Genomic DNA, 27,762 nt, shown 5'->3' on the forward strand with positions numbered 1-27,762 from the left:
GGTCAAGGATGCTGCTAGGGTACCTCTGTCCAGCCCATCCTGTGTGCTAGCTTTGGGGCTATAAAGCTTTTCAGAGGAAGGACCCTTTCCTGAATAACCACTCCTCCCACCCCCCTCCCGCACAGAACGGCTAAGGTGACCTGTTTACACTTTGCCCTTCAGGAGTCCTTTGAGGTCTGGGCTAATTATGATCTTCCGTTTCATCAGGGTCTAACTCAGTGCTTGGCATACAGCTGGTACTCAATACTTAAGTATTGATGAATGAATGTCAGTAGGACTCTTGCATGTTGTACAGCTACCAGCAAGCATTCAGTCCATCAACTATACAAAGGAAAGACCCTTGTTTAATTAACCTGCCTACTGGGAAGTTCTTTCTGATAACTGACTCATTTTCTTTAATGCCAATATTGATTTCCCTTAGATCTGCTGCCTGGTTTTCTACAAACGACTTTTACAAATGATTTTCTCCAAGTCATTGTTCTCTTGTCTCTACCCAGAATACTAGTCTTTGCCTTTTCTCCAGGTCTCTCCCATTGCTTTGCCATCTTATGTCTATGCTATTATTTCATCAGGAGAACACGTGGTTTAGTGGGCCTTGAAATTAGAAGGGGTTCTAGTTTAGTATGTGCCGTTTTCTAGTTTTGTGACCTCTCTGAACCTGTTTCCTCATCTTTGAAATGAAGATTAGTTTGTTGTCCGAATGATTTTTCAGAATTGTCATGAGAATTAAAAAACCACATATCACCTGACCTCTGATGGTGCAGGAGATAAAGCGTCAACTTGGCATGCTGAGGTCGCCAGGTTCAAAATCCTGGGCTTGCTGGGTCAAGGCACATAGGAAATGTTGATGCTTCCCACTCCTCCCCATCCCACCTTTCTCTCTCTCAAATCAATAAATAAAATCTTTTTAAAAGATTCTGGCCTGACCTGTGGTGGCGCAGTGGATAAAGTGTCAACCTGGAAATGCTGAGGTCGCCGGTTCAAAACCCTGGGCTTGCCTGGTCAAGGCACATGTGGGAGTTGATGCTTCCGGCTCCTCCCCCCTTCTCTCTCTCTCTCCTCTCTAAAAAGGAATAAATTAAAAAAAATAATAAAAAATAAAAAAAGGAAAAAAATAAAAAGATTCTAACATTTAGCAGTTATCTGAGTGATTTCACAAAACTTACTTCAAATCATCCCCACACACAGCCATGTGAGAGATGTAGGTAACATACCCAGTTTACGGATGAGGAGAAACAGGGTAAAAGATGAAGTAACTTGGCTAAGATGATACAACTACTAAGGGGCAGAACACAAACCCTGGCGTTGTAATTCTAAATCTCAGGGGCACTCTATCTTTGCGGACAAATTCTCAACCCAGCAAAAAATCTATGAAATGCAATACAAATATGTTATTATGACTTTGTGGCAAGGGTGAATAAGTCCAAAGAAGCATCATACTTGATGCTGAGTTGGCTGGCTTGTGAAGGCATCTGTCCTTTCCCATGGCGCCCCCTGACTCACCTGTTGGACAGGTAGGGGGAAGGGGAGAGTAATGAGTCTTACCTGCTCAGAGGTAGGGTGGGGCAAGACACACCCCATCTCTCTCATTGGTTCTTTCCTTGGGCTTACTGACAGTTCTTTGTCCAATCAGGAGAAAGTAACCTTATATTTGCCAATAGGTGCAGAGTTGGGATGGAACCTCAAGTGGGAGGTCGTCCCCTGAGCCGACTGGCATTCCGTGGGGCCAATGGGCAGTGGATAAACAGAGGCGGCGGTGGAAGAGGACCGGGGGGGCGAGGCCCCGCCCCTCCATAGGACAGCCAGAGGAGGCAGCCAGTGAGCCCGCATTCGCGGGTGGGCGTCTACCTCAGGGGCGGGGCTTCGAGGGGGCGAGAGGCGTGGTTTGGCTGTCAGGTCCCTTCGCCTTTTGTTCAGTTACAGAGTTGCTGCCTTGGCCAGAGTCCGGAGCAGCCGCCGCCCGAGTGCGCCGAGCTCAGTTCGTTGCCCGCGCGGGCTCCCATCCCGACCCGACCCGACCCGGACCCAGCCCGGTTAGGCTCCATACACAGGTGCGGACGATCGCGGCAGGTATCGCTGGGGCGAGGGTAGGGCGGCGAGTGGCGGAGAGGCCGAACCCTCCGTCTCAGCGCAGGTGAGGGCGGGAGCCAGGGAGCGTCACCCTGCACCGGCAGCAGGGGGCGCGCCGGGGTTCTGGGCGCGGCGACCTTATAAGGGGACCGGAGTGCTAGCGGGTTCGGTGAACCAGGCATCTAAGAAGTGCGGGAAGTGGTAAGGGCAGGTGCCTCCACAATTGCGCCTTCCCCGGGGCCCGCGGAATTCACCCGACGCCGCGTCCCTGACTCTCGCCTGACTCTTGCGGGGGAGACTTTGACCTGCTCCGCCTGCGTCCCAGGGCTCACTCTCGTTAGGAATTTACATTTTGGGAAACTTGCTGCCACTGGTCTCTTTGGGGCCACCTTCACCCCATCTCACGCGTCATCCTTGCTTTCCCTCCTTCTCTACTCCCCCAGGCCTGGGTGGGGCCCTATTGTCTGCGCCCGGCTTTCCCAACTGTGGGGGCCGAACGCACATTTTCCCAGCGACACGGGCCCCACCTGCCTAGCAGGTGAGCACACATAGTCCAAAGGCCCTGTCCTCCAGCACCCGGAGCCTCATTGGCGTTGTACCTGCGGCGCCTCCTTCCTCCACGGTGGGTGCCGGGATAGGGCTCACCAGTGGAGATGGGGTGGGATGACAGTGGGACTTCTGAAGGGCTGGCTGTGCGCTCAGCCGGTGTCTGGCACCCGTAGCTCGGACTAGGGTCTGGGCAGAGGGGACGTGCATGGTTGAAGAATTCAATGGCCCAGTTTCCAATAGCTGTGGCTTCCAGAATGTTGATATGGGAACAGGACTACCCTTTTCTCTAACATCTTATTGTAAAAAAATTACCCTAAGCAAACTTTCCAGGAGTAGTATTCACGGCAGCGTTTTCTCGGGATTTTCCTGCCTCCTCACCCAGGGCTTATCTCAAGTTTATGGGGTCCTTCTTGGAGCAAAGCCCCATCCCCCAGTTGGCCAGGCTGGTCCAGAGCCAGTGCTTGCGCTCTGACCCTGTTCTCCCTGCCTCCACCTCCATCCTGTTTGCTGGGCCCCTGGAGCCTGAGGTGGGGGTGGGGTGGGCCGAAGGGGAAGCAGCTTCTTCCTTCTCTTCCTGCCTCCGGGGACCACCACACCCCCTCACTTGAGGCCTGCGCTAGTGGCTCTTGGCCAAGCTCTGCCCCCTCCCCAGGAATGGGGGTGGGGCAGGACCGGGCCAAATGACGAATGTAGGGGAAGCGACTCTTTTGGTCTTTTTTTTTTTTTCTTTTTCTATTCCGTCCCCTACGTTATTTAGCTGGCTGGTAATTGAGGCCAAAAAACGCAGAGCAATGGGGCTTGATTTCCATTTCATTTCTGGATTTTGAAGGCGCATTCCTTCTGGAGGCTTTTGCTGTCCTTTCCCCACGGACCCCCATTCCTGAGAGAGTTTGATGGGGAACAGGGTACAGAAGAAAGGCTCCTGGAAGTAAGGTTTTTCAGGCAGAGCTACATTAGCGCCTCCCCCACTCCCAATTTTTTGAGAGTCCTTCCCTGGCCAGAGTTGGGGATCTCCACCAAGCTTCCAGAACTGGTTTCTAAAAAAACCTGAAGTGTGGTCTTTTGGCAGGGACTTGGAGCCCAGCCTCCTTGGGGAACAGAGGGGGAATATAAGAGCCAGTTTTCCCTCAGTCCTAAGGTGAAGAGAGGCTTGGAGGGAATCAGGGCTGCTTGTCCTGACTCACTCGGGGAGACTGCCACCTTGTTTGTGTTTGTAGTGGGAGAGTGGGAGTGGGGTCAGACCCCCATGGAGTGTCCCTCACCCCCAGGGATCAGGCATTCTCCCAATCCCACTTCTGCTCTAGTGGTTGGTGTACCTGTGGGGAGCCATGGGGGCATGGAATTTGGGCAAAAATAACCTGTTTTCCCTCTTCTCACTGCCTAAGTGGAGGAGGGGAAGCATTGTAATTACATTGGTTAAATGATTAGTTTACCTAATCTGGTTTGTGGCTGTGATGACAAGATAATACTGAGGAAGGATTGTTAGGAGGTGCCTGGTGAAAACTGGCTACTTACTGGCTGGAAGTGGAGGGAAGCGGGGAGGTAGGATCCAATTAGTCATTTCTTGCTAGATTGAGCCCTAGAGGTCTAACTGGGTGACGGAGTCTTTTTCCCCTCCCCACCCCCAGCTCCACCCCATTCCCTTTGGAGCCTCTCTTTGGGCTGCCAGGGCTGAGGCTCTGAGAATGCAGGGCTGGGGCTGATGCCCACCTCCCTTCTGGAGGCCATGGGGGAGGTACTCATGATTGGTCCACTCCCTGGCCTGGGAGGGATGAGGAGAGGAGCCACTTTGGGATGACATGGGGTGATACACTCGTCAACAGAAGGGCTGTTTATTTGAAGAGTTGTTATAGTGGGGCAGTCCTGAGCATAGGGATTTGAGTTTGGACCGAGTTTGAATCCTAGCTCTGTCACTGATTACCTTCCTTGGTCAAGTCACTTTAGCTCTCTGAGCCTCAGTGACCTCCTTGATAAAAATGGGAATAATAATATCTAACTGCCCAAGAAGACTGGATAAATGGTAACATAAGGGAGTTCTCTACAAATACCAAGCACTTTCATGAACTATTCTCACTTAATCCTTAGGACTGTCCCTAGAGGCAGGTATCATTACCCCATTCTACTGATGAGGAAATTGGAACTCGGGGAAGTTAAGTAACTTGCCCAAGGTTGCACAGTGAGACTCACAGAGCCAAGACTGGCATTTGGTCCTCTGGCCAGTGCCCATCCTGCTGTATCACCTGACTGTGGCTCTGGGTAGAGTTTTTCTGCCACTCCTTTTTGGGAGCCTTTGCTCAGGGAGTTTGGGGAGGAGAGACATCAGAAGGGCCCAGGAGCCTGACCGGGTGGTGGTGCAGTAGATAGAGCGTTGGATTGGGAAGCAGAAGACCGAGGTTCGAGACCCCGAGGTCGCCAGCTTGAGCGCGGGCTCATCTGGTTTGAGCAAAAGCTCACCAGCTTGGACCCAAGGTCGCTGGCTTGAGCAAGGGGTTACACAGTCTGCTGAAGGCCCGCGGTCAAAGCACATACGAGAAAGCAATCAATGAACAATTAAGGTCTTGCAATGTGCAACAAAAAACTAATGGTTGAGCCCTGGCCGGTTGGCTCAGCGGTAGAGCGTCAGCCTAGCGTGCGGAGGACCCGGGTTCGATTCCCGGCCAGGGCACACAGGAGAAGCGCCCATTTGCTTCTCCACCCCTCCGCCGCGCTTTCCTCTCTGTCTCTCTCTTCCCCTCCCGCAGCTAAGGCTCCATTGGAGCAAAGATGGCCCGGGCGCTGGGGATGGCTCTGTGGCCTCTGCCTCAGGCACTAGAGTGGCTCTGGTCGCAACATGGCAACGCCCCGGAGGGGCAGAGCATCGCCCCCTGGTGGGCAGAGCGTCGCCCCATGGTGGGCATGCCGGATGGATCCCGGTCAGGCACATGCGGGAGTCTGTCTGACTGTCTCTCCCTGTTTCCAGCTTCAGAAAAATGAAAAAAAAAAAATTAAAAAAAAAACACAAAAAACTAATGGTTGATGCTTCTCATCTCTCTGTTCCTGTCTGTCTGTCCCTGTCTATCCCTCTCTCTGACTCTCTCTCTGTCTCTGTTTAAAAAAAAAAAAAAAAGGCCCAGGAAGGTATGTGTGGGTGGTGAAGGTGGGGGCAGGTTTGTCAGTGGGGGTGACTCATGTCCTAGCCTCCAGCCCTCTGAAACCTCCCCCGTGGCTTGGTTTTTAATTCCTGGGGTGGGGGGCCTCTCCCCAAGGCTAAGGTCTGTGGTGGATGTGTGGAGGAGGTTGGGGGTGAGGAAAGGAGGGCAGGGGTAGAAGCTTCTGCTGCCTTCTGGCTGGAACCATGGCTGTTCTGGGCTTGTCCCTGTATAGGAAGCGGGAGTTGACTGCTTTGCTGGGGTTGGGCCTCTGCCAAGATAAAGGGGGCCTGCTCCCTGGAGAATGGAGAGAAACTAGAGTCAGATTTAGGACTGGGCCAACGTCCCACTGGACTGGACTGGGCAATACTGCCAGACTGCTTTTGGGCATGGAGCTGACCATCCTCTGCTTTGGAGCCCAGGAGACTGGGGAGCTGCAGTAAGGGTTTTTGGCTGCTGGGAGGGTCTTTCTGTTTATTGATGAGTCTGGGGTCCTTGAAGGAGGAGCTGGTGTCACTGTCCTTTTAGATATGCCCAGCTCTGGTACCTCTGCCACCTGGGCACCTGCCACCAGAATGAACCTAGGAAATAGGGGCCTCTATCTGAGCCCATCTGCACTGGACCTCTGGACCCCTTGAGGGCAGGAGGGGCCTCACGCATGGGGATTAGGGATGCTGGAGAAGAGAAGGCTGGAGGGGCTTGATTGACAGAGAGGGAGAGAGAAGGAACTCAGTCGTGGCTGTTAGCTATAAAGAGGGTGAGGGGCTTGCAGTATTCCATCACCCCCCAAGGACACAAGAGCGATTAGGATTGATGCTCTTGTGGAAGGGATGAGGCTAGACAGGAGGAAGGACTTCTGTGTATTAGGGATGAGATCTTGAGTTGACGGATAAGAGGGAGACATGGAGGCTCAGAGTAGAATCTTCTCTGAAGAGGATGAAGCGGAGCCCCACCCCTGTGAGCCGCGGAGGACCGTCCTGCCCCGGGAGGGAGGGCTGGCAGCAGTCCTGACCAGGATGAATCTGAGGTCTTTTGGGGTCCCTGGGGTATTATTCTTGGTCTCAGGTCTTTTGGGAGAAAAGAGACCTGACCATGCAAGGGGCAGGTGGGTGTTCATGAGCCACCAGCTGGCCCAGTCCTCCCTGTATAGAGAAAGAAAAGTGTGGCTGGGGCAGGTCATCAGGGTTTGTGTCCCTGCAAGTGAGACCACGAGGCCTCTCTCTTGGGACATGGTTGAATCTGGTAAAGCTCTAGGGGGCATGTACTGCCCCAGTTTCCAGCAACTTCCTTGGCCAGTCCTGAAGAGAAAGTTCACTGACCATTCCCATTTGCTCAGCCTGTGGACACCTCAGCCTTTGAGGGCCCCTAGGGCAGGAAGCTCAGTTTTCTGTGACCTGCAAAGTGTGGGTTAACAGATCTGCTTTCTTTCCTCGCTGGAGACAGTGAAGTCTTGTGGATTCTTATCTCTAAGGAGAGGCAGCCAGAGGGGTGAGTTGGGATGGGGCTGGGCAGTGAATATACTTCTTGTTTGGAGGTGAGGAGGAGATTTGACTCCCCTCCCTCTTGAGTGAAACATTACTATCTTATTTGCTCATTATAAAAAACAATTGGAAAATTAGAAAAGTTTACTAGGGAAGAAAAAAAATCCTCCTCCATTGAAACAATTACTGTGACTATTTCTCCCCGTTCTCCTTTCTTAGCATCTTCTTGTTCCGTAGCCTCAACCTTGATCTCACGCTCTGCTCTGTACACAGTACCACATTTTAAACATTTTTTTTCTTTTTTGTATTTTTCTGAAGCTGGAAACAGGAGGCAGTCAGACAGACTCCCTCATGTGCCCGACCGGGATCCACCCGGCACGCCCACCAGGGGGCGATGCTCTGCCCATCCGGGGCGTCGCTCTGTTGCCACCAGAGCCATTCTAGCGCCTAAGGCAGAGACTACAGAGCCATCTTCAGCGCCTGGGCCAACTTTGCTCCAGTGGAGCCTCGGCTGCGGGAGGGGTGGAGAAGCAGATGGGCGCTTCTCCTGTGTGCCCTGCCCGGGAATTGAACCCAGGACTTCCGCACGCCAGGCCGACGCTCTACCACTGAGCCAACCGGCCAGGGCCCAGTGCCAAATTTTAAGCAAACATTTGTCCAAATTCTCATTTTCTCCAGCAAATGCTGAACAGGGAACGAACAGTGGGGCCTTCCCTGTGCTCTCAGGAGAGGACTGGGCAGCCATCTTTGTAGCAAAAAACCCGGTGAATCATACCTGAGGTCATCAGGCCACCCAAGCCCCTTGGGTGGGTGGGAGTGGGCGGAGTGAGGGGGCAGCAAGCACTTGTGTATTGAGATTCATCACGGACGTGTTAGCCCTTTGCTGTTGTTTTCTGAGGCTGGGTGAAGTGATTTTTCACTCCTAGGAGTCCTGGCTGGGGTCCTCTGCCAGCTCGGGATTTTGCGCACACAGCTGCCACCAGCAGGGAAGGGAGCGCCAGCTGGAGCACTCTCCAGGGGAGCCCGGAGGTCCGCAGGTCAAGCCACCTGGCCTGGCATTTCCCTCTCCTCCAAGTCCCTTCATTTTCCCACCCGGGTTTGTTGGCTTTGGGAAGGAGCCCAGAGGAAGAAAACAAACAGCAGCTGGGGCGGCCTGACCCCAGCCTCCCCCGCCCAGCCGGTCCTCGGGCCACTGCTTGGGTGTCCTCCAGAAAGGAAATGAGGGTTTTGCTCCAGAAGCTCCGGATGGGCTTCTGTCTTCTGTCCCCGGGGCCCTGGCCATACCTAGCACCCGCTCCAGTTTCTGCCCACTTGGAGTGACGAGTCTGCTGGGGGAGACTGTAGCCTGCCAGGGAACACTGGGAGTGCTGGGGGTTTCCTCCTGGAGCTGCCAGTCTGAGGGGAGAGGCCTGGTTGGGAAGCCCCAGCCTGGTGGGGGAGACAGGGCTCTCAAGGGAAACAGTCATATTTGTCTCTGTTCTTCCCTAGAGTCTGTTTTCATTGGTACTGCTGGCCAGATCTCAGCTGGAGCCAGAGCCAGAGTGGGGAGGGTTGGAGGCTGGTGACCCTGCTGAGCCCGCCTCTCCCCTGGGGCTGCTATGTGGGGAATGTCCATGCCTGACTGGCCTGACTGCCCTGGCCACACAAGGCAGCACATGCGACTGGGGAGGGGCACAGCACAGTGTCTGCACCTGGCCTCCCTTCCCAGAACCTGGACATAACACTTTCCCTGCATGCCCCACCCCACCCCACCCCACCCCAGGACTCTGGCCTGGTCCTAAGAGGCAGCATCCCCCTAATCCTCATCAGACGACCCAAGGTCCTGGGTCAAGAGTAGGCTGGCTGCTGACCTCCTCCTCTGCCATTTCTTTGCTTTTTTTTTTTTTTTTTTTTTTGTATTTTTCTGAAGTTGGAAACGGGGAGACAGTCAGACAGACTCCTGCATGCGCCGGACCGGGATCCACCCGGCATGCCCACCCGGGGGCAATGCTCTGCCCATCTGGGTCATTGCTCTGTTGCAACCAGAGCCATTCTAGCGCCTGAAGCAGAGGCCATAGAGCCATCCTCAGCGCCCGGGCCAACTTTGCTCCAATGGAGCCTTGGCTGCGGAAGGGGAAGAGAGAGACAGAGAGAAAGGAGAGGGGGAGGGGTGGAGAATGCTTCTCCTGTGTGCCCTGGCTGAGAATCGAACCCGGGACTCCTGCACGCCAGGCCGACGCTCTACCACTGAGCCAATTGGCCAGGGCCCCATTTCTTTGCTTCTTTAACGGAAGTATGCTTGCCTGGGTCTTCCTGGACCATAGAGGGCTTCTCAGTCACAGTTGTGTTTGGTCCTCAGCCATCTGAGGAAGACAGTGACATGATCGTCTCCACTTAATAGATCAGGAGTATGAGGTATAGGGACATGGAGTGCCATGCCCAAGGGTGCACAGCCAGTGAGCTGAAGCCCCTTGCCTGACTCCCATGCTCGCCCACTCTGCCGACAGCTCCCTTTTCTGTCACTATCTGGGTCCATGATTTGAGTCTGCAAAGGGCGCTGGCCTCTGGCCCTGGGAACCTGGGCGGGGTGGGGGGACAGCTCAGCCTGCTCTTCTAGTCCCCTAATGCGATGTTTCTGATCAGTCCCGTTTCCAGGTGTCTCACTGACACTTGGCATCTTGCAGCCCAGCCCAGCCCAGCTGTGCCCGTCACTGACAGTGGGTGCTGGCAGGGGCAGCAGCCTGATGTAGCTCTGGTGGGAGTTATTTTTAATGTCAGGGCTGGTCCACACTCTGCCAGGACAGTCTTGGAGTTAGTGTGCCCAGTGCGAGCCTGCTGGGTTGGCCATGCCGAGGAGGAAGCAGGAACAGTGGGCAGAGCATGCCCAGAGCAGCCGCATTGCTTCCTCGCAGCTCCCTCCCCAGTGTGAACCGGTGGGGGAAGGTTCCTCTCCAGGGCCCTGTCTTCTCTCTTCCTGTCCCTGGCATTGCCCCCACCCCACCCTATGATCTCTGAGCTGACTTCTTCCTCCCGTGATGCCAAGAATAGAATGTGCTGCTAAAAAGAAGGCCCCCCATTCAACACTGAAAACTGCCCTGTGTCTGGCTCTGCCCGTCTGTGTCCGGGGCACATGGGCAGGGCCCGCGTCTGTCTCGCCTGCTTCCACCCTGGCTCTGTCCAGGGGCTGTGGCAGGTCTCGCTGCAGGTCCAGGGTGGAGAGGGATGAGACCAAACTGGGTGTGGCCCCCTCCACCCTGGGAACTGCGTAAACAGCACTTTTTGTTTCTTGTGGGAGAATTTCCCTGGTTGTGGGGAGGAAGGTGCAGCTGGGTCGGCAGTCCTGCCTGAGGTCTGACGTCTTTCTAGACTTCCTGTTGCAGGAATAGCTCTCCCTGTGACCCTTCCTCAGGATGAGCTCTGGTGTGTGTCCTCTCTGAGCTGCTTTCCAGTGCTGCCCACCCTCAGCCTTCTCTTGTCTGTCATGGAAATCTTGGTGCCTTAGTCCTAAAATCTTAGAGATCAACACTCCTCTCAGATCACCAGGCCGCTCTTCTGGAGATGAAGCACAGAGAGGAAAAACAATAGTCCAAGAATACTCGGCAAGCTTGTGGTGGAGCTGGGACCGGACCCTGGGCTCCTGATTGCCCAGCCTGTGCTCTGCCTCCAACTGCAAGCACCCTCGGCCTCACCTACTGCTTCTCTCATTGGTGAGGGGGCTCAGCTCCACCCAAGTCCCACCTGCCCCTCCACTCCCCACTCTCCTCTGCAGCTAGGTGTCTAGTCCTCGCTCCTCTACCCCAGGGGGCTCTCTTCCCCTGGGTTCCCTGTCAGGAACCAGAAGAGCAGCCCTGCTTAGTGGGTAGAGGCTGGTCTGCAGTGAGCCAGACCTGGGTTTGAGCAGAACGCCCCCATTTCCTCAGTGTAGAGCTTCAATTTCCTCAACTAGAAACAAGGAATAGCCCTGGCCGGCTAGAACATCATCCCGAAACACCAAGGTTGCAGGTTCAATCCCCAGATGCACAGTGGATGCACAACTAAGTGAAACACCAAGTGAATGCCTCCTTCTCTCTCTCTCTCTCTCTCCATCTTCCTCTGTCTCTCTAAAATCAATCAACAAAAAAAAGAAATTGAGAATAATAAAATGCCTGCCAGCATTGGTTGGTGGGAAGAAGGAGATTCATTTGATAGTAAAAGCAGGCACGTACTCCCTCCCCGGGGATCTCTGACCTCTGTGAGGCCTCTGTTGTCCCCCTGGGCTGGTGGGGTGGAGAGGGACCTGCTGAGGAATTACCCGTCCTGTGGCCAGCCTTGACCTTGGTGGTCCCTTTGGACACCTAGGCAGGAGAGGGGACGAACCCCGAGATTCTGGGTGAGGCCTGTGAGCCTCTGGCTCAAAGCATCAAGAGTAGGCAGCTGTCTGCTGAGGGCAGGCGGGCTTTCTCCTACTGCGAGTTTGGGGTGTTTTTACTGATCTTTTTGGAAGTGTCCAGTTTGTCCTGAGTGGATTTGACGGAGGCTCAGCCCTCCTCCTGGCCAAGCAGCATTTAGAGGGTTAATGGAGCTTATTTCCTGATGCAGTTTTCCCTTCTCCCCATGCTTGCTGGTTCTGTGACAGGCTCGCTCCTCCCAACTCCTCCCAAACTCCCAGAGAAGGCAGGAGTGAGTGCTGGGCAGTGTGGTGGTGGTGAGGGGGGACTCCTCCTGAAAGAGCCACACTTGGTCACTGACTGGGGAGCAGCTGGCACATCTGGCGGCTGTCTGGTGTCCTGGGCCTGCTTCTGTTTATCAGCCCGAAACTCTGAGTCACTCAGGGTGACCTGCCCAGGAGGCGGGGAAGGAGGCAAGGAGGCGCTGGGAGCTAGTCTGACTCCTGCCTCTGCCTGTTCCAGGTGTGCTCAGGGGCAGGGGAGGAGCCAGGTGACACCATAAAAGGCAGTGAGACCTGAAGGACCATTTGTCATCCTTTCCAACTTCAGGGTGGCACCGCCAGCAGCCAGGCCTTTCCGGGAAGACATATCCCTGGTGATCTTTGTTCGTGGGGTGGGGCCAGTTGGCACCAGCCACCCCACCCTTGTTCTCACCGGTCCGCCAGGACAGTGGGTTTGAGGTGCTGGGTGCTGCCCAGCCTCCAGGGTGGGCCCGCCTGGGCTCTGCCTGCTGTCTGAAGCCACACTCACTCTGCAGAGGCTGCAGACTTGGGTGTCACTCGTGCCTGTGCCCGGTCCTGGCTCTGCTGCTTCTCTGCTGTGCCGCCTCACCTGGTGGAGCCTCAGTTTCCACATCTGTGAATGAAGAAACAGAGCCTGTGCTTCAAAACCCGCTTGTGAGGATGGCGCAGTGGGGACAGGTCTGGCGCCAGGTCGGCCTCACTGGGGCACAGCTTCCCCTGCCCTTCCCTGGTGCCGACTCCCAAGGGTGGGAGCCAGACGCCGGTGGGAACTCACCTCCCTGGTAGAGTAGGGCCCAATTCTTCTAACCCCAAGGGGCCCAAGTCTCAGCAGAGAGAGGGGCGCCAGAATAGCAGTGACCACCCAGAGGCCTGCCTCAGTCCTTGTCCCTAGCTTGGGTAAGAGGAGGCCAGGAGGTGGGCAGACACCTGTAGGGGAGAGGTGATGCTGATACACGCCACTGTCACCCACATCCGTACCTACTGTGAGCCAGGCACCATGCTGGGTCCTTTAGAACTATAGTCCTTACAACAACCTGCTAGAGAGGTGGTGCTATTCCACTTTACAGATGGGGACACTGAGGCTCAGTGGACGTGTACATTGCTCCTGTAGTATGTGGCTAATGTGAAAATGCTGGTGGGATTTAGACTTGTAGGAAAGGTTCCCAGGAGCTGAGGTGCTGGAGAGAGGTGGGGGTGGGCTTGGGCCCTGGGCCTCTGGTGCTACTTGTGATCCTGCCCCATCTGCAGAAGAGTGAGGTCCTGAGGGACCCTTGGGCGCCTCTGACTGCTTCCAGCAGCCTCCCCAGCTTCCCAGAGAAACCTGTCTGACTGCTTCCTTGTCCAACCAACCTACCAACCGGTTTCTGGTGCAGCTACCTCACCTCCAGCAGCCTTTCCCAGGGAGCCATAAGGATGGGGGTGGGTCTGCCGGAGGCCCAGAGTGCTTTCCGCTCTGGGAATGTTGGGAAGGGTCAGTAAGGTGAAGGAGCCCAGGGCTGGGTGGGGGCATCTAGGTTTTTATTGCTCTAGCCCCCCATGGGATTCACCCTACCCTGGCAGGAGGTCAGAGATGCAAGCCCCAGGACTCACCTGTGGATACCCCTCCCTGGGCCTGGTGCCCTTCACTGGGGCCCTCTGGTTTGCAGTGGGAGTAAGGGGTCAAGAGCAGGGCCCGAGGAAGCCAGGGCCTGGGCCGGTCCATGGGATTGCCCCGATGGGGCCAGCTGATTTTCTGCCCCTTCTCTGTGTTCCCAGCAGCCACCATGGAGGTGATGAATCTGATCGAACAGCCCATCAAGGTGACAGAGTGGCAACAGACATATACCTACGATTCAGGCATCCACTCGGGCGCCAACACCGGCGTGCCCTCCGTCAGCAGCAAGGGCATCATGGAGGAGGAGGACGCCTGCGGGCGCCAGTACACGCTCAAGAAGACCACTACCTACACCCAGGGTGGGCCTCAGAGCCAAGGTAGGGAGCCCCGGGGACTGCTCCGTGGCAATAATCCCGCAGAAAACCCGGCTGGGCCCCGAGAGGGGGTCAGCGTAAAAGGAGGCAGACTTTAGGGGTCTCCCATTCTGAGGGGGGAGGCACAGCTGCTTCAGGATGCCCTCGTCTGGGAAGGAGACAATTCTTTTTGTGATCCTCTAGAATGGAGGGCGGCATAGACCCTGCACACCAGTCTGAAGGAAGAGGCACATTCCTTCCCTTCCGGGGAATTTATAGTCTGATGAGGAGACCAGGAAGCGTCACTGTATTGGTCACTATGGCCCTCAGGGAACCCATAGACTGAAAATTCATAGTTCTTTTGTTCTAGGACTTTCAAGTTTGATGGGGAGGCAGAGCTCCAGCCCTCAGGGAGCCCCAGTCTGGTAGAGGAGGTGCAGCAGGGCTCCTGGTAGGGGGTGGGGAGGAGCCAAGGCCAGCGTGTGGAACATGCTGACATGGAAATGCATGCTGACATGGAAATGGGCCAAGACCAGGTGGTGAAGTGACCAAGCCAGTTCTGAGGCTTAGGGAGAGGGATGCCCCACCAGCATTCAGGTGAGAAAGCTATGTGGATGTCTCCTCCCCGGTTAATTGGAGGGTAGAAACTTTGCCTCCCTCTCCCTGAGGCGTTGGGATGCTGGCCAGGACAGGGCCGCCTGGGAAGCCTGGGCCCCTATTTGTGCAACTCCCAGGTCCACTCAGGAGGTGGAGCCTATAGCTTGAGCTAAGAACCCACATCCTTTTTTCTGAAACCCACTGTTCTGACTTTCCCTCTGATCTGCTGTATGACACTAGATGTCAACTGCCTCTGAGCCTCAATTTGCTGGTCCGTATAATAGGAGAGTTGCCTCCTTTGGGGGTGATGAGGGTATAATTAGAATAATGAAATTTCAGGGTTGAAGAGAACCAGGTTGTCTCATCTGACCTTTACCTGGTAACAACCAGGTTGCTAAGGGAGGGACGTAAAGTTGGGGTTTGAGCTCTGGAGTTCCGATCCTAGCTTGGGTTCTTGTAACCTCTCTGTGCCTCAGTTTTTCCACCTGTTGAGTGGAAATAATAATAGTACTTATCTTGTAGGCTTGATGTAAGATTAAGTGAGAAAATACAAGAAAAACAATTCCAGGTACATAATAAATATGTTAGATATTCCTATTAATAATAATAATCACTCTGAGATTTCTCCAAACGTGGGAAACTCATCTGCATAATTTGTGGTAGTAGGGGACTATGTTTGTGCTCTCCCCTGAAAATAAAAAAATAATCACTAACATTTTTTATTTTTTATTTATTTTTTATTTTTTTTGTATTTTTCTGAAGCTGGAAACGGGGAGAGACAGTCAGACAGACTCCCACATGCGCCCGACCGGGATCCACCCGGCACGCCCACCAGGGGGCGACGCTCTGCCGCGCCCAGAGCCACTCTAGCGCCTGGGGCAGAGGCCGAGGAGCCATCCCCAGCGCCCAGGCCATCTTTGCTCCAATGGAGCCTTGGCTGCGGGAGGGGAAGAGAGAGACAGAGAAGGAGGGGGGGTGGGGGGTGGAGAAGCAAATGGGTGCTTCTCTTATGTGCCCTGGCTGGGAATCGAACCCGGGTCCCCCGCACGCCAGGCATTTTTTTTTATTTTTGTAGTGAGATGTACCAGACACATGAATTCTTTTTTTCAGAGCAGTTCACAACTATTATCTCATTTAATTCTCATAAGAATCCCTTGCAAGGGACAGAACAGGTGATGCCTCATTTTATAGATGACATAACAGAGATGATGGTGACTTCCCCAAGGTCAAGGTCACTGGGAAGAGGCAGAACTATAGGTGGTATGCCGGGCTTCTGGCCGGTTGGGAGACAGCCCAGAGGGCCCAGATGGGCAGTTTGCACAGCCTGCCCAGCTCCCAGGTTCCCTTTGCCTGCCTCCTGCAGCTCAGTCTCTGTCCGTTGGTCCCTAGGTGACCTGGAGTACCAGATGTCCACAACGGCCAGAGCCAAGCGAGTGCGGGAGGCCATGTGTCCTGGCATGACAGGGGAGGACAGCTCGCTGCTGCTGGCCACCCAGGTGGAGGGACAGACTACCAACCTGCAGCGGCTGGCTGAGCCGTCCCAGCTGCTCAAGTCGGCCATTGTGCATCTCATCAACTACCAGGATGATGCTGAGCTGGCCACCCGGGCCCTCCCTGAGCTCACCAAACTGCTCAACGATGAGGACCCGGTCCGTGAGGGGTGTAGCTGGGGTGGGGCAGACAGGGAAGGGAGATAGATGTCAGGCATCCACAGGAGAGAGCCCTGCCTGGGGTAGAGGGCAGTCACTGAACCAGAGTGCCATCAGCAGGAAGAGTCTGACCTGGGTTCCTCTGAGCTTTGCGACAGGGTCTCCTGGTCACCTACTTCTCACAGGGGCAGCTGGACCTGGCAGTCTGCTCCCTTTCATCCTTCCCTCCATGCCCCCAGGTGGTGGTGACTAAGGCAGCCATGATTGTGAATCAGCTGTCGAAGAAGGAGGCGTCGCGACGGGCACTGATGGGCTCGCCCCAGCTGGTGGCAGCTGTTGTGCGAACCATGCAGAACACCAGTGACCTGGACACAGCCCGCTGCACCACCAGCATCCTGCACAACCTCTCCCACCACCGCGAAGGGCTGCTCGCCATCTTTAAGTCAGGTGGCATCCCCGCCCTGGTTCGCATGCTCAGGTACCCACCTCTACTCCCCCTTTCTTCTTCCTCCCTTCCCTGGGCTTCCATACAACATATATTGAGCACCTACTATGTGCCAGGTGCAGAACCACGCCCAGTCTTTATGCTTAGCTGCTCATGTACCAAGCAGCTTAGTTATGAGACCACAACATAGACTAGGGCAGAGGTGTGTCTGAGATTTTCATATCTCTGAGAAGCTATTGACTAATGGCAGGGCTGATGGATCAGTGGAGTTTGGCTGTTAGAGATGAAGGGAAGAGTATTCTGAAGTAGAGAACAGCATGCTCTCTTGTTACCTTTATCTTTCTGGCCTTGCAATGTGATTGGTCTCTGAATTCCTTGAGGGTAGATATTGATCTTAATTCCTTCTGAGCCCCTTATAGGGCCTCTCTAGCCTGTGGCCTCCTATATGGTAGTTACTCAACATGGTAGGGTATCAGGGGGACTCTGCTCAGCACCAGACTGGGAGCCTAGGAGCAGAAGGTGTCATGGTCCCAGTAGGGAGAGGGGAGGTGCTATGTGCTCTGTGCATACAACTGAGCTGGGCTCAAGGGACAGTGAGATTTTAACAAAGAGCTGTTTCCCTGGGGGTGTTGGTACTGGCGGTGGCTTTCTGGGGGAGGTAGCCTACATTTATGCCAGGCCCCCGGGACCCAACTCACACTAACCTCATGCCCACCATCCCAGCTCCCCCGTGGAGTCGGTCCTATTCTACGCCATCACCACGCTACACAACCTGCTGCTCAACCAGGAGGGTGCCAAGATGGCAGTGCGCCTGGCTGACGGGCTGCAAAAGATGGTGCCCCTGCTCAACAAGAACAACCCCAAGTTCCTGGCCATCACCACCGACTGCCTGCAGCTCCTGGCCTACGGCAACCAGGAGAGCAAGGTGGGCCCTCCTCACCCCCAGCCAGGTGCCACAGACTACCATTACATGACCGGCTGTCCAGCTGCAGCCTCTGGCTGCTGCCTCCTGGCCATTTTTAAGTTAAATATATATGTACAGGCAATGATACATGTTTCATCATATAACTGACTATTTTGAGGATAAGGAAAAGAAAAAAATTCATTATCCTCACGCAATGGTTGTTATCTCAATGTGTTCCTACCGGCGCTGTCCTGTGGACATGTTTGTATCTAGTTGTAGTCATAGCAAATATGTAACTGCTTCTGATTTCTACGTGACATCAAAAAATTTTGGTGGTTGTTGTTATATTGTCTGTCCCTCAAAATCATCATCTATAATGGCAAATAGCATTTCATTAAGTGGAGGCCCCAGACTTTATTCTGAGAGAGGGCATCTGAATTGCTCCTGATTTCCTACCTTTGTAAGCCATGCTATAATGAACATCTTTAGGCACACAGCTTTCCCCAAAGAATGGGAAGTTTTTCATCAGCAGGGCTAAGGGTTTTTAATAGTTTTAGGCTTTTACCCTGATTATCAGATTGATTTTCAAAATGATTGTATTTATATTGCCATCAATGGTGATGTTTGTTACTACAGTATCACCTCATCTTTGCCAGCATTGTGTATTATTCTTTTTTCAAGATCTTGGCTTATTTAATAGTCACAAAATCTATTCAGGTTTTAGCTGAAGCTGATAGTGGCCGCTCTGTCAGCCCCATTTTTCTTCCCCCTTTTTCTTCTTTGTGCATTGTCATGTTCCCTGACTTACACTCATCCTCCCCCTCTACCCACAGCTCATCATCTTGGCCCACGGAGGACCGCAGGCCCTCGTACAGATCATGCGCAACTACACTTACGAGAAGCTGCTCTGGACCACCAGCCGTGTGCTCAAGGTGCTGTCGGTGTGCCCCAGCAATAAGCCTGCCATTGTGGAGGCCGGTGAGTACTGTGGCTTGTGTAGGAGGGCCAAGGTGCGGTCCTGCCTGGTGGCCAGGCTCAGTTAGCTGTCCTCCCCTGTGGCTGACTGACGTCCCCCTGTCCCCCAACCCAGGTGGGATGCAGGCTCTGGGCAAACACCTGACAAGCAACAGCCCCCGCCTCGTGCAGAACTGCCTCTGGACCCTGCGCAACCTCTCAGACGTGGCCACCAAACAGGTGAGGAAAACGTTCAAGCCTGGGTTTGCCTCTTCAGCCCCCTTGGCCTCCTGTCTCAGCATGCCCAGCCTCCTGTCGGAGAGTCTGACCTTAGGAGCCGTGTGAGGCCTGAGGCCTCTAAATCTTGCTGTGTCCTAGCTGGGCTGGAAGTATCCTAAAGACCCTCAGCCATTTAAGCCCTGGCCGGTTGGCTCAGTGGTGGAGCGTCGGCCTGGCGTGCGGAAATCCCGGGTTCGATTCCCGGCCAGGGCACACAGGAGAAGCGCCCATCTGCTTCTCCACCCCTCCTCCTCTCCTTCATCTCTGTCTCTCTCTTCCCCTCCCGCAGCCAGGGCTCCATTGGAGCAAGGATGGCCCGGGCGCTGGGGGTGGCTCCTTGGCCTCTGCCCCAGGCTTTGGAGTGGCTCTGGCCAGCCAAGCGATGCCCCGGATGGGCAGAGCGTCACCCCCTGGTGGGCAGAGCGTCGCCCCCTGGTGGGCGTGCCGGATGGATCCCAGTCGGGTGCATGCGGGAGTCTGTCGGACTGTCTCTCCCTGTTTCCTGCTTCAGAAAGATACAAAAAAAAAAACCCTCAGCCATTTAGCTTGAGTCTCTAGTCCCTGTTAGGAATTCAGGACAGGAAATCAATGAAGAGGGCTGATTTGCTGAGCTGGGTTTCAGGTGGTAGGTACTAGGGAAACAGTTTTGACCTAGACCCTGGGGTGGGGATCAGCAGGGTGCTAGGAGACAGCTTGGAGGCCTCAGTGGCTAACAGCACAGTTTAAGAAAAAATTCAGTTTTAGGACAAGTCTCCTGGTCCCTCCTTCTAACCTGGCTACTATTCCTAAGAGGTCCCATCAGTAGGCTGTTTAATGAGCAGTTGCCATATGCTGGACCCTTGGACATCATCTTGTTTACCCCTTTCAACATTTGGAGGTAGTGTGAGACAGGGTTGATGAAATGAAGAAAGAGACTCAGGGAGTTAAGTAAGGCCCTTGGTCACAACTAAGAAATGGCAGACATGGGGTGTGAACCCAGAACTCTCTGTTCCCAGAGCCGGGGGTTCTTTCTCCTCTACCACAAGGCCAGATGGCACCCTTTGGGCTAGGGACATTTCCGTGAAAGCAGATTTCGCCTGGGGGTCACTGAGGGGGAGCCGTGAAGGCCTAGAAAGGTAGAAGCATGTGTAAATGGGTCAGCTGCGCCACTGAAGCATGTGGCCTCCTCCTCAGTTTCCTCCTGGGGGCCTCCCTCGACCTGTGTGGGGCTCAGCCTGGGTTTGAGGGTGCAGAGGAGGAGCAGGGAGCTGCAGAAAAGAGCTTGGAGCTCAGAGACAGGCCTGGGTTCAGATCCGGCTCACTAGCTGTGGGTCCGTGAGCAGGCCACGTAACCTCTCTGAGCCACACGGGAAGGCTCTGCCCGTTCACAGGCATCAACAGGATCACAGGGATGAAGTTTCCCTGGCACACAGGCAGGGTCAAGTGTCAGCCGAGTGGGTTTCCCACCCTGTCAGGCCATCTCATTCCCCTGCTCCCCTGGGACGCATGTGGGAACAGTTGGGAGTCTCTCTCCCTCATCTCTGTCCTCCCCCCCCCCAGGAGGGACTGGAGAATGTGCTGAAGATTTTGGTGAACCAGCTGAGTGTCGACGACGTCAATGTCCTCACCTGTGCCACAGGCACTCTGTCCAACCTGACGTGTAACAACAGCAAGAACAAGACACTGGTGACGCAGAACAGTGGCGTGGAGGCTCTCATCCATGCCATCCTGCGTGCCGGTGACAAGGACGACATCACGGAGCCTGCTGTCTGTGCCCTGCGCCACCTCACCAGCCGCCACCCAGAGGCCGAGATGGCCCAGAACTCCGTGCGTCTCAACTATGGCATCCCGGCCATTGTCAAGCTGCTCAACCAGCCCAACCAGTGGCCACTGGTCAAGGTACGACCGCTGCCATGGTGCGGTGCAGGCTGGGAAGGAGCACTTTGCAGTCAGGATGAGGTGCCGCATTGGTATAGGCAAAGCTGCTCTAACAGAGGGGTCCTAAAATAAGATAGAAATTCATTCCTCTCTCATGAAATGGTCTAGACCTCCACAGCAGTTCTGCTCCTGAGACTCAGAGTCTTTCTGTCTTGTGGCTCAATCATCTCCAGGGGGAAAGCTTCAAAGCTTTAATAGGCCCATGACCACCTTGGGCTGTCTCATTAAACTGCAGGTTCTGGCCCTGGCCAGTTGTCTCAGTGGATAGAGCGTTGGCCTGGCATATGGACGTCCTGGGTTCAATTCCTGGTCAAGGCACACATAAAAAGCAACCATCTGCTTCTCTCCCCGTCACTTGCTCCCTTCTCACTCTCTTCTCCTTTCATAACCAGTGGCTTGATTCGTTTGAGTGTCAGCCCCGAGCACTGAGGATAGCTCGGTTGGTCTGAGCATTAGCCCCAGACGGGGTTGCCGGCTGATCCCAGTTGGATCGCATGTGAGAGTCTATCTCCCCTCCTCTCACTTAAAAAGTAAATAAATAAACTGCAGGTTCTGATTCTGTAGGCCTTGGAGGGGCTGGTGAGATTCTTCTATTTTTTTTTTTTTTTTAAGGTCAACTATTTTTGTTTTGCTTTTTTTTTTAAAGATTTTATTTATTCATTATAGAGAGGAGAGAGAGAGAGAGAGAGAGGAGAGAGAGAAGGGGGAGGAGCAGGAAGCATCAACTCCCATATGTGCCTTGACCAGGCAAGCCCAGGGTTTTGAACCGGCAACCTCAGCATTTCCAGGTTGACACTTTATCCACTGCGCCACCACAGGTCAGGCCAGAGATTCTTCTATTTTTTTTAACAAGCTCCTAGGTATTGCTGCTGGCCCATGGAGCTCACTTCTCACGCTAGAGGGTCTGAACAAGAGAGCTGTACTCACACCAGTGAGCGGGCTGTATCATCTCCACGGATGCATTCTAGCCTCAGAAAAGTGGGAGGCTTGCAGTGACCAGGGAGTGGGACATGTCCCTTTAGCCCATATCCTGGAACATGGTCACTTGGCTACATCTAGGTACTAGGAAGCTAGCAATGTGTCATGTGTCAGAGGGTCACATGTCTGCTAAGACTCAAGAGTGATGCTAAAAAGACACAGGATAGGATGACTTTAGAGGAACACCTGGCATCTTCCATAGGGAGTCCGGGGTGTGAAGAGGCTGGGTCTTCTTATGATGGTGCCTGGGAGAGCCAGCTGGCATTGGCTACATTTTAGACAATTTAACAGTACAGATAAGAAAGACTCTAAGGGGCCAGACCAGGCGGTGGTACAGTGGCTAGAGTGTCAGACTGAGACGCAGAGGACTCAGGTTCGAAATCTCAAGGTCACTAGCTTGAGCGTGGGCTCATCAGCTTGAGCGCAGGGTAGCTGGCTTGAGCGTGCGATCGTAGACATGACCCCATGGTCACTGGCTTGAGCCCAAAGGTTGATGGCTTGAAGCCCAAGGTCGCTGGCTTGAGCAAGGGGTTACTCACTCTGATGTAGTTCCCCCCACCCCCACCCCCACCCCATCAAGGCACATGAGAAAGCAATCCATTAATAACTAAGGTGGTACGACAAAGAATGATGCTTCTCATCTCCTCCCTTGCTGTCTATTTGTTCTCTCTATCTTTCTGTCTCTGTCCAAAAAAAAAAAAATGACTCTAAGGTTATATACATTAAAAAAAAATCAGCCCTGGCCTGATGGTTTGGTTGTTCCAAAGTGCAGAGGCTGCTAGTTCAGTCCTGATTATAGCACATATAGGAATGGATTGGTGTTCCTGTCTCTCTCTCCCTCTTTCCCTTCTACTCTTTCTGAAGTCAATTAAAAAAAAAAATTCAGCCTGACCAAGTTGTGACACAGTGAATAGAGTGTTGACCTAAGATACCGAGGACCCAGGTTCGAAACCCTAAGGTTGCTGGCTTGAGCATGGAGTCATAGACATGACCCCATGGTCGCTGGCTTGAGCCCAAAGGTCAGTGGCTTAAAGCCCAAGGTCACTGTGGTGAACCTAAAGTCACTGCCTTGAGCAAGGGGTCACTGGCTCGGCTAGAGGACCCCAGTCCAGACAGTTATGAGAAGCAATCAATGAACAACTAAGGAGCCACAACAAGTTGATGCTTCTCATCTCTCTCCCTTTCTGTCTGTCCCTCTCTCTTTCTCACTCTCTAAAAAGGAAAAAAAAAGTCACAGTGAGAATAAAAGGGCAGCTCGTGGCCCCTTCTTGGGCTGGGTGCCTGCTGCCAAGGTGGGGGAAGGGACTGCATCCTGACACAGCAGCTGGCAAGTACCTTGGCAGTTCACCCACCCTCTGCTTACATCCTCACCTCTCCTGTGATTTTTATCCCTGCCCTACGGCTTCTTGTTCTGAGAATCAAATGAGATGATAAATGGCTTCCCAGGAAAGACCCTGAGGGACCCTGGGAGGTCAGAGCGGTTTCTGGGAATCGGGACCCTGGGGAGGAGACCTCTGCCCTACCGGGGATTGATTATTAGATGAGCATCACCAAAGGAAGAGGTTTTGGAGTCAATCAAAACAAGGACTCCCTGATAAGCGGGGTTTCAGAACTATCAGAATATGTCGTCTCTGGAGGAGGTGGGTGAGAGGGGGGATAAGGGTGAGGGGTCAGGGCATGGGGCCACTGGAATATTCTAGAAATGGGTATCATTTTAGCAGAGGCTGTTAGAGTTAGCCAGATGAGAACCCACAGATCCCAAGGAATAAGGAACACGGGCTGAGGTGGTCTCATTCTCTAGAGATCTTCTAGGTCGAGCCTGGGGAATAGAGAGATGATAGGACAGAAAGAGATGATACTGGGAAGTTGGGAGCCTCCAGACATACCAAAAATGACCCTGATTGTTGTCCCTTTTCTTGCCAGGCAACCATTGGCCTGATCAGGAATCTGGCTCTGTGCCCAGCCAACCATGCCCCACTGCAGGAGGCAGCGGTCATTCCCCGCCTCGTCCAGCTGCTGGTCAAGGCCCATCAGGATACCCAGCGCCACGCGGCTGCAGGCACGCAGCAGCCCTACACGGTAAGTGAGCTGGTGGTGCCTGTGACTGCCGTCCCTGGGGGTCGGGATGTCTGTCCTGGTGTGAATATGTGGGCACATGGGTGTTCTAGGGAGGCAAGTTGCAACTGATGCCGCTCCAAGGACTAGCGAGGTTTGTAGGAATGTCGGGGGGTGTGAGGCCACGTCTAAGGGCCACCTGTCGCCATGCCCCAATGGCTCCTCTCGTGCAGGATGGCGTGCGGATGGAGGAGATTGTGGAGGGCTGCACTGGAGCCCTGCACATCCTCGCTCGGGACCCCATGAACCGCATGGAGATCTTCCGGCTCAACACCATCCCCCTGTTTGTGCAGGTGAGTCTGGGGCAGGTGGGCAGGAGAGGTGCCCCGACCCTGTTTATCCCCACTGCTGATCTGGGAAGGCTGGCAGCCATGGGTTTGGTGATTGATGTGTTATGGTTATTGTTTTTGCTTTGTAGCCTTCTCTTTCTTGAGTATCAGTATAAACTCAGAGATTTCTAGGAAAAGCTTTTTTTTTTTTTTTTTTGAAGCCATCATATCTTTTATTTTTAAGTAGCATGTCAGGGAATACATATTAGAGAAATTCTTTCCATGCCTCTTTTACTTTTTAAAAAAAATTCAATAAAAATAAATTTATTATTAATTTTAATGGGGTGACATTGATAAATCAAGGTACATATGTTCAGATAAAACATTTCCAGCCTGACCTGTGGTGGCGCAGTGGGATGGAGCATCGACCTGGAACACTCAGGTCGCTGGTTCGAGACCTTGGGCTTGCCTGGTCAAGGCACATGTGGGAGTTGATACTTCCTGCTCCTCCCACCTTCTCTCTCTCTCCTCTCTCTCTAAAAATCAATAAATAAAATATTAAAAAAAAAAAACACATTTCCAGGTTGGAAAAGCTTTTTAATAATATAGAAAATGCTTTCTTCTATGTCAGATGATAACCATAGAACATATAGATGACTATAATAAAAATCCAGTGGAAATATGGAGTTAGCAGAGGCTGTGTCTGTCTGGATGGGGAATTGTGGGTGGCTTTCTTTCCTGTTTCTTCTTCATACATGTCATATGCTTTCTACACTTTCTAGTATGAGCTTTGGTTAAATCCCAGAAAGGGCGGCAGAGACAGGTAGGGCTCTGCAGGGCGCCGCCGCCTGCCTCACCCCGACCCTGTGCCCCCTCTCTCCAGCTCCTGTACTCATCGTTGGAGAATATCCAGCGTGTGGCCGCTGGGGTCCTGTGCGAGCTGGCCCAGGACAAGGAGGCGGCCGACGCCATTGATGCAGAGGGAGCCTCGGCCCCCCTCATGGAGCTACTTCATTCTCGCAATGAGGGGACTGGTGAGAGGCTGTGCCGGGGGCCGAGGGGCCGAGGGAGCAGGCTGGGCTTTGTGCTCCCAGCCAGGGTGGAGGCAGGCGTCTAATTTGGCCTTTCCTCTCTGCTTAGCCACCTACGCTGCAGCTGTCTTGTTCCGCATCTCAGAGGACAAGAACCCAGATTACCGTAAGCGCGTGTCTGTGGAGCTCACCAACTCCCTCTTCAAGCATGACCCAGCTGCCTGGGAGGCCGTGAGTATCCTGGGTTGGACTGCAGCATAAGGTGTGCAAGTTGCACACTCCACAAGGACAGCACTTTTATGAGGGCTTCCACTGTCCTGGCAACTGCATAGATTTTTATTTTATTTATTTATTTATTCATTTTTTGTATTTTTCTGAGGTTGGAAACGGGGAGGCAGTCAGACAGACTCCCGCATGCACCCGACCGGGATCCACCCGGCACGCCCACCAGGGGGCGATGCTCTGCCCATCTGGGGCGTTGCTCTGTTGCAACCAGAGCCATTCTAGTGCCTGAGGCAGAAGCCATAGAGCCATCCTCAGCACCCGGGCCATCTTTGCTCCAATGGAGCCCTGGCTGCGGGAGGGGAAGAGAGAGACAGAGAGGAAGGAGAGGGGGAGGGGTGGAGAAGCAGATGGGCGCTTCTCCTGTGTGCCCTGGCCCGGAATCAAACCTGGGACTCCTGCACACCAGGCCGATGCTCTACCACTGAGCCAACCGGCCAGGGCCGATTTTTATTTTATAATTAGATCATTTATGATGATTCTTAGAAGATAGAAAGAGTAGGTTGAAGCATATCTCTGTTTTTGACATCTACCAAAATGACGGTTTAATTTTGTCCAACCTAATATAAGGTGTTGAGGCAGGAGTGCCTTATTCTAACTTGTACAAAAGTTCCATGGAGGCTGTCGGGCTGTCCTGATCCTGGGTGGGCAGCTCCTGGCCCCATTCTTGAGACTTCACCCCTCCACGCCCCTCCCCAAGCTGTTCTTGTTCTGTGGGCGTCTCTGAGTGGGGCCTTCCACCCTGGGAAGGTGCCTGAGGAGAGGAGCTCATCAGGGTGCTGGGTAACCCCATTTTATCTTCTGCTCCCTCTGGGGGTCTTTGCTTTCCCCTGAGCCGCTCTCTCAGAGCATCTCTAGCTGCCCACCCGCAACCCCTGCGTTTCCCAGGCTTCCCTCCCTCAGTGTTTCTCTCTGTCTCCTTCCTCAGGCCCAGAGTATGATCCCCATCAACGAGCCCTATGTAGATGGTAAGTGTGTGCAGAGTTCTCAGGACCCTAAAGCACAGGGGAGGGGCCCTGAGTGTGTGGGTGAGGGAGAGGCACTGTGTCTCTAGGTCCAGAGGACCAGTGGCAGCTACTGTATGGCGTCCACGTGCACTCCTGTCCAGGTCCTTTGATGTGGAAATTTAGGGAGGTCGGTCAGGCCAACTGAGGTTAGGCAGAGCTCGAGGAGGTGGCTGAGGGCTGTCTAGACCCCCACACAGGGTGGCCTGCAGACCCTGGACAGAGTCCCTCTTCTCCTTCCCAGATATGGATGCCACCTACCGCCCCATGTACTCAAGTGACGTGCCCCTGGACCCCCTGGAGATGCACATGGACATGGACGGGGACTATCCCATCGACACCTACAGTGATGGCCTCCGGCCCCCCTACCCCACTGCGGACCACATGCTGGCCTAGCCGTCCGGACCCCAGTATGGCATCTCCCGCTTTGCAGTGCAGCCTCCCTCATGCCTGTGGGCTGCAGAGACACACTTTCCCTTCCCTCTAGAGCCTCCTTCTCACGGAGGCCCTCTCATGTTTCTATTGAAACTCTGGCTCCTTTTTTGGGGGGAATGAGTGTAGGGCCTTTTGCTATTGAGCTCCCATAAGGAAGACCTGCCTTGTTCTTTCATTTTAGCTGGGGACGAGGGCCCTGCCCCTTCCATGTGTGCTGGTGGGTGAGGGAGGAGTGGCTCGAGCTTCTAGGGGACACAGGCCTGCCCTGACCCCCCTGTGTCTGCCCCGCCCCCAGGTGCAGCTCCTCATCTGGGAGGCTCTCTGCAGAAGGTGGGGCGAGACAGAAAAGTGCCTGAGCCTGGAGGACCGGGGCCCTGACTTCCTGCCCAGCCCCGTGCCTCCACAGGCTCTTCCTTGGGATGGCGGTCTGCTCCTGCTTTTCCGTTCTGGGATGTGGGTCAGTGGCCCAGTACCCCTTCTCCGGCCCTGTGGTCCTGGCACTAAAGCTTTAGACTCCGTTCTCCCAGCAACCCCTCTCCCTGCCCTGGCTGCCTGTCTCCAGCACCTGGGCCCCATGGGGCTTTTTACTCCTTCTCTGGGTTTGATTTTCTTATTGAACTCCACCTGGCCAGCTGTCCTGAGCCCCTGGGGTCTCCAGGACACAGGTTCAAGGCCTAAAGCCCCAGAATCCAAAGCTCATCTTGAAAAGTTCAGGACTATCCAGGATGATGGGGCAGACATGTGGAGAGTGAGTTCCCTGCTCCAAGACCCTGCCTGCTTGCCTCCCTAGGATGCTCAGTTGGCTTTGGCCCCCTCCCCAGGGGGCTCCAGGGACAGCTCCTTCACATTCCGGTCCCACCCGTGGCTGCCCTAGCTGACCCCGGAAGTGCTCTTGGCTGACCCCTCTGGTATGTGGTGAGGGGCTTTTTCTTCCTGTTCCTGTTTCACCGCCCACCTCCTGCACATGGGTGTGGGGGCTGGCGGAAGTCCCTGTGGAGAGTTTCATTATTATCGCTTTATGTTTTTGGTTATTGGTTTTTTGTATAGACCAAAGCAATGAAAATAAAACTGACACACAGA

At 54.1% G+C, this 27,762-nt stretch overlaps 1 protein-coding gene across 7 annotated transcripts; it reads left to right on the top strand.

Annotated features, from left to right (window-relative positions):
- Nucleotides 1-1,893: 1,893 nt before the first annotated feature.
- JUP (junction plakoglobin) lies at nt 1,894-27,762 on the top strand. 7 transcript variants are annotated; one of them, XM_066263646.1, is made up of 15 exons: nt 1,894-2,051; nt 13,632-13,847; nt 15,810-16,069; nt 16,309-16,547; nt 17,238-17,439; nt 18,252-18,396; nt 18,509-18,612; nt 20,191-20,529; nt 23,470-23,625; nt 23,835-23,954; nt 24,814-24,964; nt 25,071-25,192; nt 26,172-26,211; nt 26,492-26,657; nt 26,978-27,762. In XM_066263646.1, exons 2-14 carry the CDS (start codon nt 13,640-13,642, stop codon nt 26,641-26,643), a joined length of 2,238 nt encoding a protein of 745 aa, XP_066119743.1. In that variant the 5' UTR covers nt 1,894-2,051; nt 13,632-13,639; the 3' UTR covers nt 26,644-26,657; nt 26,978-27,762. The 7 variants fall into 7 exon arrangements, with proteins under 7 accessions (XP_066119743.1, XP_066119736.1, XP_066119740.1 ...); XM_066263640.1 differs by adding an exon at nt 12,392-12,566 and having other exon boundaries at nt 1,902-2,051; nt 26,492-27,762; XM_066263641.1 differs by adding an exon at nt 12,392-12,554 and having other exon boundaries at nt 1,902-2,051; nt 26,492-27,762.

This window comes from Saccopteryx bilineata, chromosome 2, assembly GCF_036850765.1.
Source record: "Saccopteryx bilineata isolate mSacBil1 chromosome 2, mSacBil1_pri_phased_curated, whole genome shotgun sequence".
Lineage (NCBI taxonomy): Eukaryota > Metazoa > Chordata > Mammalia > Chiroptera > Emballonuridae > Saccopteryx > Saccopteryx bilineata.